Genomic DNA, 14,260 nt, shown 5'->3' with positions numbered 1-14,260 from the left:
CTTACCGATTCGGTTCGATCATTCCTGATTTCTGTTCTGAGTAGCCTATCAGAAATTTTCGTGATAAAGTTTTATATATTTGGGGGGAAAATGGATCTTCTTCTTTGCAATACAGAAAGCTCACAATTTAAAACCCGACTCAGTTTGTTTGAATAAAAAATAATTTATTTAGTAGTATCCGTAATTTGCATCAGTAAATAGTTGAACGTGATTCTGGTATCGATTTTTGGAAACTGATTCGTCAATTCTGCTTGACTCGCCTGGTAATTAATTTAAATGTCTTCGTCTTTATTACAATATTTACATCACACCCTCGATTTCCAAATAATAGAAAATGAACTCAACTGGAAAGTGTAAGAAATACAATCATTGGTTATTAAGTGCTAGAGTTAAGGTTATGTTAGGTTATTAGGAATTTTAAATTGTATTATCAAAACCTGACAGTGCAAGTGTACTGAAGTAGGCTACGTTTACATCAGCATAACTTCCAGAAACCTACCATGACTTTGTACTTCAGTTTGGGCTATTTCCTGCTGGATTTTTTTTAGATTGTTTTAGTGTATGACTACTGGACATTGTACACATAGCGTCGCTGTTTACCAGTAAAACCCAACACTGGTGAACGAGCAGTGGCTATGACCTACTGTGAGGAGGATAAAGGCTTTGGAATTCTCACGCATTTTGGGCTCCACGGTCACATGGGGCGCTCGGTTGTGTTATACGACCAACATTACATTTTCTTGCGTTACGTTATCGATATAGTAGGCTAGCTATTTTGCATGTACAACAGAAAACGATTTTCATTTCGGTTGCATTATATAGAGATCTAGAAAATGGCGACGCGTGACTCAGAACAAACAAAAAGGTACGTCTTGTTTTTCCTTTTATTTTCTGCCGTTTTTAACGAAGTCTTTTCTGTCACTCATTACGCTATTCCAGAAGAAATGAAGGAAGGATCAGTGGTGGCTAATTTAGCTGCTGATTTGGGACTAGCTGTAAACAGCCTTACGGAGCGTAATGTGCGGCTCGATATTATTGCTAATAAGAAGTATCTGAACATCAACAAAGAGACGGGAGACCTGTATATTGCAGAAAAAATCGACCGAGAGTATTTATGCTCGAGCAAAATTTCTTGCTTCCTCAAAATGGGTGTTATATTCGAGAACCCTTTACGTATATTCAATTTCGACTTGGAAATACTGGATATTAATGACAATGCTCCTAATTTTCGATGGGATAAAATAGAGCTTGACATTTCCGAATCTGCGTCGCCAGGAGAAAGATTCTCTCTGAACAATGCCTTAGATCCAGACGTCGGATTAAATACGGTTAAAACCTACTATTTGACTGAAAGTCAGCATTTTACTATTGAAGTTCAGACTGGACGAGATGGCTCCAAATTTGCTGATTTGATTCTAATAAAAGATTTAGATCGGGAAGTACAAGCAGTGCATAATCTGGTACTCACCGCAGTGGACGGCGGAGTCCCTGCGCGGTCCGGCACCGCCACCATTATTGTTCGTGTGCTAGATGTTAACGACAACGCCCCTCGGTTTGACCAGGCGTCTTATGTTATCAGTATAACCGAGAACTCTGCAGTAGGGAGTTTTGTTATTAAGTTAAACGCAACTGATCTTGACGAGGGCTCTAATGCAGAGATAAAATATTCCTTCAGTTTGTATACTTCAGAGAAGACACAGGAAATGTTTAATTTGAATTCAGATAATGGTGAGATACGAATCAGAGAAGTTATTAATTTTGAAGAAAGTACAGTTTATGAAATGGATATAGAAGCAAAGGACCAAGGTTACAAAGCATTGTCAGGACAGTGTAAATTAACAATTTATGTTATTGATATGAATGACAATCATCCCGAGCTTTCGATAAAATCTTTTCAGACAACTGTTAAAGAGGATGTCGCAGTAGGTACAGTGATTGCCCTAGTCAGTGTCAGTGACAAAGACTCTGGTGATAATGGTATAGTTGATATATATATTTCAAAATTACTACCCTTTCAATTGAAAAATACTTCTGAAAACTACTATGAATTGGTAATTTCAGAAGCTTTGGATAGAGAGAAAGTTTCAGAATATGACATTACTTTCATTGTCACTGACAGAGGCACGCCTCCTTTGTCTGATAATGAAACTATTACTTTGGAGATCCTGGATATTAATGACAATGCGCCACAATTTCCAAAGTCATTCTATACTATTCCTGTGATGGAAAACAATGGACCAGGATCATTGCTGAGTTCTTTAGCAGCATTTGATCCAGATCTACATGAAAACCAGTATTTGGTTTATTTTATCATAGAGAAGGAAATAGCAAACACATCCATGTCTATGTTGTTTTCTATTAATCCAGAAAACGGTGACCTTTATGCACTAAAAACATTTGATTATGAGAGAGATAAGGAATTTCTGTTTCATATCGAAGCCCGAGATTCTGGAGTTCCTCCACTCAGCAGTAATGTGACTGTCCATATCATCATTGTGGACCAGAATGACAACACTCCAGTTATAGTGTCTCCATGGAGCGCACATGGTTCTGTGGTTGAGGAAGTGATTCCAAGATCCATTGATAAAGGACACCTGGTTTCCAAAGTTATCGCCATTGATGGAGACTCAGTGCACAACTCTCGGATCACATACCAGTTCCTACAGCTTACGGATGCTACGCTGTTCAGTCTGGACCAATACAACGGGGAGATTCGGACAATGAGAATGTTCAGCTACAGAGATGCTCGTCACCAGCGCATGGTTGTTCTAGCCAAAGACAATGGAGACCCTGCTCTCTCTGCCACCGTCACCATCAAGTTATCAACTGTGGAACAGGCTGTTAAAGTCTATTCTGACACCATGGAGGTACCTTTGGAATACGACATCTTCTCAGACCTAAACCTCTACCTGGTGATCAGTTTGGGTGCAGTTTCATTTCTCTTACTAATGACAATATTGGTCACCATCGTGCTGAAGTGCCAGAAACCAAAACCCACCAAAGCGGCTCCTCCTGTATGTAGGAACAGCATCATCAGCCAGAGGAACTCTACTATAGCGGATTCCACCCTGATCTCCAGTGATGCCTACTGGTACAGTCTGTTTCTAGCAGAGACCAGGAAAGGGAAGGTGGTGGTTAGGCAGCCGGTACCAAAGGCTGGATACATTATTTCCAGTATACCCAGGAGCACAGGCCTGACAGAAACCAGTGATTCCGCTGCATCCACACTTCAGGTAAGTCAGTATGTCTTAAAACTCTTCCATGTACTTCCTCATAGCTTTTTTAATGTTCAGTATTTTAATGAGAATTTGGCAGATGGATTGGTTGGATTTATAATAAAATCAACATTATATCTAAGTAGTTTGAATCAGTTTGAATATGGATGTTTTGAAACGTGACCGAAGCATTATGACAATTACAGTGAGGTCTGTAAATATTTGGTTAGTGACACAATTTTCTTATTTTTGGCTATGCATACCACCAAAATGGATTTTAAATGAAGCAGTTGTATATATGATTTGTTATTCTGTAATTTTGACTATGAACTACATCTTTTGGAATCTATTTTGCTTGTTTTTTTGTGCTTTACAGTAGTGATCAATATTAGGAAACGTGACATTTTTATGCACAATATTGCTGGTAATCCAAATTCAAATTTATTCTAATATAAATAGGAGAGAGACATTTTAATCATATTTCATTAATGAAAACTATCCCACATCACAAAATTAAAGGTTTAAACAAGAAATTTGAAGAAGGTCTGTGATCAATATTAGAGGACGGCTACAATTATATTGCAGAAGAAGCCTAAAAATGAATTTTGTCAACTTCTTTTGATTGTTACAACCTTCAGAAATTAATAGGAAGTGTAAAAGGCCTTTGCTTTCAATGACTCTGGCATAACATTACCAATTTCTCACACTGCTTTGACTTGATTTTGTTTTTTTCCACAGTTTAGTAACTGTAACTGTAATTGGTTTGTTTGCTATAATGTTTTCACTGATTACCTTCCAATGATTTTTGATAAGGTTCAGATCAGGACTCTGGCTGAGCCATTTCATCACCTCAATGTTCTCAGCTCCAAAGAACTGCTTCTTCTGTTTTGCAGTATGGCAAAGGACATTCTTTTGGTTTGGGATAGATAGGGTTGTGGCTCACTCATGTAGCTCACCTGTTTAGTTAGTTGTTTTTGTCTGTTCCCCACAAGATTTGATTGATTCAGCTTTAATTAAAGGGATTAACAGCTGTATATCATATATACAGTATATACAGCACACACACACAGACTAATACCTCATTTTGTTGCACACGTGCATGACAGTGCAGGTGACTTTCGCTTGCACCTTGTGCTAAACACTCTCTATTTACTTTCATGAAGTTTCCTCTCGATTGTAAGCTTTGGCAATGGTGCGCCTAACTCCTAGAGAGTGTTCTTGACTTGGATGTTGTGAAGGTATTTATCTTTACCAAAGAACAAATTCTGTGATCATCCACTGTACTTGTCTTACATGGTCGCCCAGGCCTTTTGACGATGCTGAACACACCAGTGCGTTCCTTTTTAAGAATGTACCAAAGTGTTCAGCTTACATACCTTGTAGTCCAATAGTAAATTATACACCCAAAGGATATTCTAGAAAAAGCTGAAACTTTTTATGCATTTTAAGGGTGGACTTACACCCGGCCTGGTTGCCTTGTTCCATGCCGAAGCACGATTGTCTCCCTCCCCCGCTGGTCTGCGCTGACACTGCACTTAACATTCCGGGCCTGAGCATGCTTTCATCATCACCGTGTTAAAGTAAACATAGGAAGAAAAGTACTATCACACAGCACAGTGTAATTCATGATTAATATCCTTATTTTGTGGCTTATTTGGAGTCATTTTGGGCGAGATGGCAGATCGCCTTTATATAAATTTATTGAGAATGCAACACAGCGATTTTCATGTAATCTTGCTGCATGTATAAGAAGATATTCTCGTATTTTAGCAAATATCTTGGAGTTTTTCTGTGTCGTTCCTGGATACTCTCATCAGCGCAAATTTCCCACAAACACTGGATCTCTGCTATAGACTAAAGCGATGCCTTTGCCACCATGTTTGTTTGATGTTCGTCGCTACCCGATCTGTACAGCCTGTCACTGCTCAGTCTATTCCTTCCTGGTAATCTACATGTATGCATGCATGTGCCAGTCACATCATTGACATCTTGTCTACGTTCTGTGCTCAGGCACAGTTAATGATCGCACTAGATATATACCATATCCAAGTCCAGCTGAATCCTGTCCAGGCCCATCTCTTCAAGTGGGCATGACCATGGTATGGAGTGATCTCCCTAGTCAAATGCACTGGACTTTGGGGGTCAAACGTGCTTGGGCACGGTACGGATTGTCTAGTGTGAATACATGGAAGTTGCGATGAAGGAAGGGACAGATCGGCCGCCACAACATCTTTTAAAAGAGGAGATACTGTGGTTAAGCAAGGAAAAAATATGTTACCTGTGTGGCATTAATTTTTGCAGTTTAAAGTCTGTCACTTTTTTTTCACAAATTACTTTCTTTTATTCAGTATCCGTTTTCATTTCAGTTTCAGTTTACAATAATGACACGGGTCCAAATAACTTCCGACCTGCACAAACACACACACTGGCACCGTCAATCAACGTAGAATAAGCGCAGATTTTAGCCTAAACATTTTCACAAACTCTTATTCAATGAATAATGTGGCAGGCAGACAACTTTATGGCTTCAATAATGAGTGTATTAAGGAGCTACAAGAACAAAAGATATTTAAAAAGCTCTCCGTTCTAATGCTACGTCGACTTATCGCGGCAGCCTTAGAAATGAGATACATGTCTCTGGAAACTCTCTGTATTGCGTCACGTGTCGGTCCTTTAAAATGTTTGGATAATGCGTGTTGCGTGCCCCCTTTGGTGGAATAAGAACATAAGAAATTTACAAACGAGAGGGGGCCATTCGACCCATCAAGCTCATTTGGGGAGAACTTAATAGCTCACAGTTGTTAAAATCTTATCTAGCTCTGACTTAAAGTTTTAGCTTGCACTACACTAGCAGGAAGACTATTCCATACTCTCACTACACATTGTGTGAAGAAATGCTTTCTCAAAATCATTTTAAAACGTTCTCCCGCTAATTTCCACCTATGGCCACGAGTTCTAGTATTTAAACTAATATTAAAGTAGCCATTTGGCTGAACAGCATCCAGACCTGTTAGGATCTTATATACCTGGATCATGTCCCCCCTTAGTCTCCAGACTCTTATTGTTTCATAACTTGCATACAGGCTTGCTTATGTCCTGTGTTGTACACCGTCTTCATTTGACACAAAGCCGAAGTATTTCCAGACATCATTCTGTCTACACTCTTTATGAATTAGGCGCAGTGGTGAAGACTCTGACAACACGGAGTGTGAGACCGCACTCAGGTCTAGGTATACGCATTGGTAGCCTATGATCTTCAGTAGTCAAAGCAAACCGTATGTGTAGGCTGTAGAATCGATACCATGAAAAATTTGCAATGAAACTGTTTTATACACGATAGAATCAATACTTTTGATACTTTTGACAACACTAAATGGTTTTTGTTCATAACCAGAGAGGATATTGCTGGTGTAATCTGTAGAGTTTAATTTAGGTGAAATTATTTCTTATATTAATGCTAATAAAAGGTTTTTTTATATATATATAGTGACACAAGTTTACAAAACGTTGAAAACAACATTGCAATTTAAATACATGTTTAAATTCAGTTAAATTATATACTGTATTGAGTATCGAAAATGGTATCAAATTTCAATACTTTTTCGGTAATGAATCAAAGTTTGAAATTTTGTTATCTTGAGAACACTACAACCACTGGTTAAAAGCATGGATGATAGATCCTTTACATTTAGGCCTATGCTAATTCCTACGATCATGTCTCCTTGTATTAGACATATTATTCCAGCTGGAAGACCAAGGAAATGTTTTTGCAAGGCAGGGTTGGGCCTTGAAAACAAGCCTTGCGGGTGGAAACAACGGCAGTATTTGTGTGTATTTAGTGTAATATAGGGTCTGCTGACTAATACCTACGCCTTCTTGCATCAGGAACGGCATATATTATGTAAAGGGATTTTTTTAACGTCTTTTCCAGACTGTGTGAAATCTAAACGAAGTTTCTGAAAAATTATACGCATATGTTCAGGTGAGATTTCTGCACACCGTGTCGCTGTTCTCTAAACGACCAGAAACATTTGCAGCGGGTGGGAAGCCTGAGGAGCTCAACCTGCGCAAGCCGCCATATTTCATTGCATCATGATATTTCGTTCTTCACATCGAATTATCTAGCGTAAACACCACGGACATTTTCTGTCTACTAAAACAACTTTGGACTACCTATTGCGTTGTCTTGTCTTTTACTAAAACAATGGCATCGCATCTTAAAGTGAAAGGTGAATGGTACGTTCCTGTTTTCTACTTATTTTTCGCAATATGGAGCGGCGTTTTTGCTGTGACTCGTTACTCTATTCCGGAGGAAATGAAAGAAGGTTCTGTTGTGGCGAATTTAGCTGCTGACCTTGGACTCAATGTTAACAGTCTGGCTGAACGTAAGGTAAAACTCGATATTTTACACAGCAGGAAATATTTAGACGTTAACAAAGAAACTGGAGAACTGTATATTGTAGAGAAAATAGACAGAGAATATATTTGCATCATGAAAACCTCATCGTGCTTACTTAAAATGGATGTTATATTAGAAAAACCTGAGCGAATATTTTATTTTGAACTTGAAATATTAGATATTAACGACAATGCACCTCATTTTCGGAGAGAGACAATGCATTTAGATATTTTGGAATCAGCAGTAGCTGGAGAAAGATTCTCTCTCACGAATGCGGTTGATCCAGATATGGGATCAAATTCAATTAAAACATACTATATAAGTGAAAATGAGAATTTCAGTTTAGATATCCAGACGGGAAGTGATGGATCGAAATATGCGAATCTGGTTTTAAAGAAGTCTTTGGACCGGGAGAAACAGGCTGTACATAATCTGATACTCACTGCTGTAGACGGCGGAGTCCCTGCGCGATCCGGTACCACCAGCATCATTGTTCGCGTACAGGATGTGAATGACAACGCCCCTCAGTTTGATCGCCAAATTTACTATGTTAACATTTCTGAAAATTCACCTATTGGAACCCCTGTTATGAAGCTAAATGCTACGGACTTAGACGAAGGTACAAACGCAGAAATCATATACTCTTTTACGCTTTACACATCTGAAAAAACGCAAGATTTGTTTTCTTTGAATTCCAATACAGGTGAATTAAAAGTAAAAGGCATTATAGATTTTGAGGACATAAAAACACTGGAGATGCACATTCAGGCTCATGATAAAGGAACTAATCAACTATCAGGGCAGTGTACAGTAATCGTTTTTGTTAATGATGTTAATGACAATCATCCAGGAATTACAATTACATCACTGAAAGGCACAGTGAAGGAGAACGTGCCTGTAGGTACAGTAATAGCCCTCATAAGCATTAGTGACAGAGACTCAGGAGATAATGGTGTAGTTGACATTATAATAAATGGGAAGTTGCCTTTTGCACTGAACAAGTCATCAGATAATGATTTTACTCTAGTTGTTTCAGAACCTTTGGATAGAGAGAAAGTTTCTGAGTATGACATCACTTTCATTGTCACTGACAGAGGTGCGCCTCCTTTGTCTGATAATGAAACAATTACTTTGGAGCTCCTGGACATTAATGACAATGCGCCACAATTTCCAAAGACGTTCTATACTATTCCTGTGATGGAAAACAATGGACCAGGATCTTTGCTGAGTTCTGTTGCTGCAGTTGATCCAGATCTACATGAAAACCAGTATTTGGTTTATTTTATCATAGAGAAGGAAATAGCAAACACATCCATGTCTATGTTGTTTTCCATTAATCCAGAGAATGGTGACCTTTATGCACTAAAAACATTTGATTATGAGAGAGAGAAGGAATTTCTGTTTCATATCGAAGCCCGAGATTCTGGAGTTCCTCCACTCAGCAGTAATGTGACTGTCCATATCATCATTGTGGACCAGAATGACAACACACCAGTTATTGTGTCTCCATGGAGCGCACATGGCTCTGTGGTTGAGGAAGTGATTCCAAGATCCATTGATAAAGGACACCTGGTTTCCAAAGTTATCGCCATTGATGGAGACTCAGTGCACAACTCTCGGATCACATACCAGTTCCTACAGCTTACGGATGCTACGCTGTTCAGTCTGGACCAATACAACGGGGAGATTCGGACAATGAGAATGTTCAGCTACAGAGATGCTCGTCACCAGCGCATGGTTGTTCTAGCCAAAGACAATGGAGACCCTGCTCTCTCTGCCACCGTCACCATCAAGTTATCGACAGTGGAACAGGCCGTTAAAGTCTATTCTGACACCATGGAGGTACCTTTGGAGTACGACATCTTCTCAGACCTAAACCTCTACCTGGTGATCAGTTTAGGTGCAGTTTCATTTCTCTTACTAATGACAATATTGGTCACCATCGTGCTGAAGTGCCAGAAACCAAAACCCACCAAAGCGGCTCCTCCTGTATGTAGGAACAGCATCATCAGCCAGAGGAACTCTACTATAGCGGATTCCACCCTGATCTCCAGTGATGCCTACTGGTACAGTCTGTTTCTAGCAGAGACCAGGAAAGGGAAGGTGGTGGTTAGGCAGCCTGTACCAAAGGCTGGATACATCATTTCCAGTTTACCCAGGAGCACAGGCCTGACAGAAACCAGTGAATCTGCTGCATCCACACTGCAGGTAAATTTGTATATTTTTAGTTTTGTGGGTGTACAGAAAAGATACTGCTTCAGTTTTGAATATCTATGGTGTTATCTGCTAGACAATTTATTCTTATTTTTTATATGATTAGAACTCGTGTCCCACCATTATGTTATAATGTAAAATAACTGCAACAGTTCTATGGCGAGTACCGGAATTTACTTTTACTTATATTGAAAAATGAAATAGTGTAGTGTGTTGTTATTAATAGTAAATTTAATTTTGTAGAAGTCAGCTTTCACCTCCTCACTGCATTTAGTTTTTGTGGTATGTCCTGTACTTATTTGGGTTTTGTTTAGTGTAATGTTAACAAAACTGATAAATCATTATTTATTGATTTATCTTCTTGAGCTCTGTGTAGCATTATCATTCTTCTGTTTGAATTCTCCTCCTTATTACTCTAAGACTGTTAAAAAAAAAGTTTAATTTGGGTTCTTTCTGATATTTATTGTTTTGTGTAACTTGGGTCACAATAACCAGACTTACTGGCTCCTTCCTGGGATGGAAAATGACACAATTAGAAGGAACCAAAGTCATTATGGCATCACTAGGTTGGTAAGGTGTTAGACAGCTTAACAGTGGACATTATTATAATAATAATAATAATTATTATTGTTGTTGTTGTTATTACTATTACTACTACTATTAATAGTAGTAGTGGTAGTAGTAGCAGTAGTATATATAGTAGTTAAATACTAGAACTCATGGCCATAAGTGGAAATTAGTGGGAGAACATTTTAAAACGAATTTGAGGAAGCACTTCTTTACACAGCGTGTAGTTAGAGTATGGAATAGTCTTCCTGTTAGTGTAGCGCAAGCTAAAACCCTGGGTTCCTTTAAATCAGAGCTAGATAAGATTTTAACAACTCTGAGCTATTAGTTAAGTTCTCCCCAAACGAGCTTGATGGGCTGAATGGCCTCCTCTCATTTGTACATTTCTTATGTTTTTATGTTCTAGTATTAGTAGTACTGTACTGCAACTCAGAATTGTTGCTTCCAACAGAACAATGAAATATTGAAAAATATGTTAGCATCCAAGGTTATTAGATACACAAGGAACCATTTTTTAGCAGTTATGATTATGCTGAAATGAATAAATGAATAACAACTGGTGTCAGAATGTGAATTCAAATAGATTTACAGTGGCTCTGTGTTTACAGCAGCTATTCCACTTCGATTATATTTGGTTTTATTATCTAATACCAATATGTCACTTGTTACTAACATCAATGCTGGGATATTCCTGTTTCATTAACTTCCTCAGGAGTACTAATAGATTTTTATGTAATATGAAAACAAACATGTAACCTCTTTTATCTGCACATTATTATCTGTGTACTGTAGGTTACAGAGATTCATATAAAGTGTCTCTGTATAATCCTGGTGTAACTACTCAGGACCATATCGACTGGCATATGTGTGCTATCAATCCCATTTTTGTGGAGTAATATAAAATATGTAATATAATAATATAAAATAAGATCTGGGAGCATCCTTATAGATTGACAGAATATTTCTTTTCTCCTGTCTTGGGTACAAATGATTCTATAGCCTTAGGAATGTAGAGAATATCTTTTGTCTGCTGAAGTATATTTGAGTTTAGTCCACTATGCTTGTGGAATATAGACATGCTAGTTAAATACAAAACAATTTAGAACAATGATCTTACCCAGGACTATTTTTAATAAGACAGGTATATATTATTAGTGTTGTTGTTATTGGCATGATACCTCTGCAGGTAACACTGTTGTTTCACCCTTACATGGTTGAGGGTTTGAATCGTGCTTCTGTTCTGTGTTTCTGTGGAAATTGCATGTTCTCTCTATGTTATGCAGACTTACTCTGGTAACTCTAGCTAAAGACATGCCAGTTTGATGAACAGACATCTCTGAATTGCCCGTAGTCAGTCTGTATCATGAAGGAGGATTTGTTGCTTAGCCAGATAACTTGTCGGATTCAAGATACCCCAGCATGAATGGACTATATCTTCATGCACTTACATGTAGCCCAGACTACGTTAAATCTGATAAGTAATCTGGCTAAGCACGAAAACCAGCTTAGTAATACAGGCCCACTGTACATGAATGAATGTGTGTATATATTCTATCTAGCATGTTCCCCTGCCTTGCACCCTGAGTTGCCTGGGGGAGACCTATATCCCTGTACTGAATAAGTAGTTGGGAAATGGCTGTGTTTAAATTTATTATTATTAGTAGTAGTAGTAGTAGTAGTAGTAGTAGTAGTAGTAGTAATGTCAGCGGTTTGTGGGGTTAGTGGGGTAGGATGTTGCCTCTGTAATTGGATGGTTGCTGGGTCAAATCCCATGACCAGCAGAGTGATTTCACTGATGGACTCGTGAGCAAGGCCCTTTACATCAAACACTCCAGGGACTGAAAAAAAAAGTGTTTTATTAAAGTCCTCTGACCTTGCTTTCTCCAACATGTATGCCGTTTTGCGTAAAAGCATCTACTGAATGTATAAAATGTTGTGGTAGTATTTTGAATCTTTGTCGAATGAGTACTGCTGTTGTTCATAGTAAGGGCAGCATGGTGGCACCCATCTCTGATGCTGGGAGTTATAATTCTCCCCATTTAGCATGAGTTTCCACCCCCAATCGAAACACATACAGTTAGGCTAAAGGGTATCTGTAAATTTTCCATTGTGAATGAGTTTGTATGTGTGCACGTTGCCATGGACTGCCATCCCATCCAGAGTGCCCCCCAGCCTTGTGCTGTGTGCTGCTTGGGACAGACTCCAGGCTCCCCCATGCATCAATTGTAGCTGCTATGAATAAAGTCATCTGCTAATTAAATGCAAAGTAAATAATGAAGACAGATGAATGTCTAAGGGTATCCATGCTTCAGCCTTATTTCACATCTAACTTAGTGAATCTGGTATGTGTATCGTACAGTGTTCATTATGTGTGTGCCAACACCAGGAAAGTTTAACTACACTTCTTAAGAATTCTGCAGTTAATGGTATTCCAAATTATAGTATATGAATGGTTATACATTGTTACAGGATGTGCATCTCTACTATTTAATGTCTCAAACGTATTAGAATTAAATTGCGAAAGTCCTAAGTAGGAATTAAGACGAAAAGTGCTCGACCACAATATTACGCTTGAGGTGATAGAAAATACCCAGAAGGGTGCCTTTTGAATGGTTATACTAATCATATTTTGTGATGCCATCTGTTATAGTGTAAATTGCTGTTTTTAAGTTATTTCACCCTATTTTGTCTACATTACCTCTATACATGTCGCTGTTGCCTGATAAGTTTCGCCGGCTCTATAAATGCATGGGAGCCGTGACAGTTTTCCGAGCGCGGGCTGCTCTGCGCGTGCTCGCTCTTTTCCAGAGATAATACCGTTCGCAGTGTCATATTACCCCGGAATATTCGGCTGGACATTCTTTCGAGAAAATAGCGCATATCCTCTTTTTCTGATATATTGAATGAGTATTATGCAAACTGTTTTTCTCTAACTATGGCGTCATTTTGCAATGGGAAATGCATATACTACGTCTGTGTTTTCTTCACATTCTACGCGACGTGGAGCAGCGTCTGGGCCGTGACTCGTTACTCTGTTCCAGAGGAAATGAAAGAGGGGTCAGTGGTGGCGAATTTAGCGGCTGATCTTGGACTCGATGTTGGAAGTCTGACTGAACGTAAGGTAAAGCTTGATATCTTACATAGCAAGAAGTATTTGGACATTAACAAAGACACTGGTGAACTGTATGTTCTAGAGAAAATAGATCGGGAATATATTTGCAACATAAAAACCTCATCGTGTTTTCTTAAAATGGATGTTACCTTGGAAAATCCTATTCGTATATTTAATTTTGAAGTAGAAATACTGGATATAAATGATCACGCGCCTCATTTTCGGAAGGAAACGATGCATTTGGACATTTCAGAATCAACCTCAGTCGGTGAAAGGTTCTCTCTAAATAATGCAGTTGACCCGGATTATGGCTCAAATTCAATTAAAACATACCATCTAACTGAAAGCGATCATTTTAACCTAGACATTCAAACAGGAAGTGATGGATCTAAATACGCAAATCTGGTTTTAAAAAAGGCGCTGGACCGTGAAAAGAAAGCTATACATAATCTGATACTTACCGCTGTAGACGGCGGAGTCCCTGCGCGCTCCGGCACCGCCAGCATCATTGTTCGTGTGCTGGACGTGAATGACAACGCCCCTCAGTTTGATCGCCAAGTTTACACCGTTAATGTTAGCGAGAACTCACCTATCGGGTCCCTTGTAATGAAACTAAACGCCGAGGATTTAGATGAGGGTGGTAACGCAGAAATCGTGTATTCTTTCACACTTTACACGTCTGAAAAGACGCAGGATTTGTTTTCTCTGAATTCCAATACGGGAGAAATTAAAGTGAAAGGTGTGATCGATTTT

At 38.8% G+C, this 14,260-nt stretch overlaps 1 protein-coding gene across 6 annotated transcripts in view; it reads left to right on the top strand.

Annotated features, from left to right (window-relative positions):
• Window positions 1–14,260, top strand: part of LOC111859794 (protocadherin alpha-C2-like) — a 39,788-nt gene that overhangs the window by 15,998 nt on the left and 9,530 nt on the right. For 2 of the 6 annotated variants that reach the window (XM_072717514.1, XM_023842799.2), the window contains exon 1: window positions 876–3,233. The exons of 2 other annotated variants lie outside the window; for them this stretch is intronic. In XM_072717514.1, coding sequence (XP_072573615.1) covers window positions 945–3,233 — 2,289 coding nt within the window. In that variant the 5' untranslated portion in view covers window positions 876–944. Of the gene's footprint in view, window positions 1–875; window positions 3,234–7,203; window positions 9,823–14,260 lie in introns of those variants that run through there. 2 more of the 6 variants (XM_072717511.1, XM_072717513.1) reach the window with 1 other exon arrangement.

This window comes from Paramormyrops kingsleyae, chromosome 10 (assembly GCF_048594095.1).
Source record: "Paramormyrops kingsleyae isolate MSU_618 chromosome 10, PKINGS_0.4, whole genome shotgun sequence".
Taxonomy (NCBI): domain Eukaryota; kingdom Metazoa; phylum Chordata; class Actinopteri; order Osteoglossiformes; family Mormyridae; genus Paramormyrops; species Paramormyrops kingsleyae.
The sequence above is the reverse complement of the archived record's forward strand: the minus strand, read 5'-3'. Positions and strand labels throughout refer to the sequence as shown.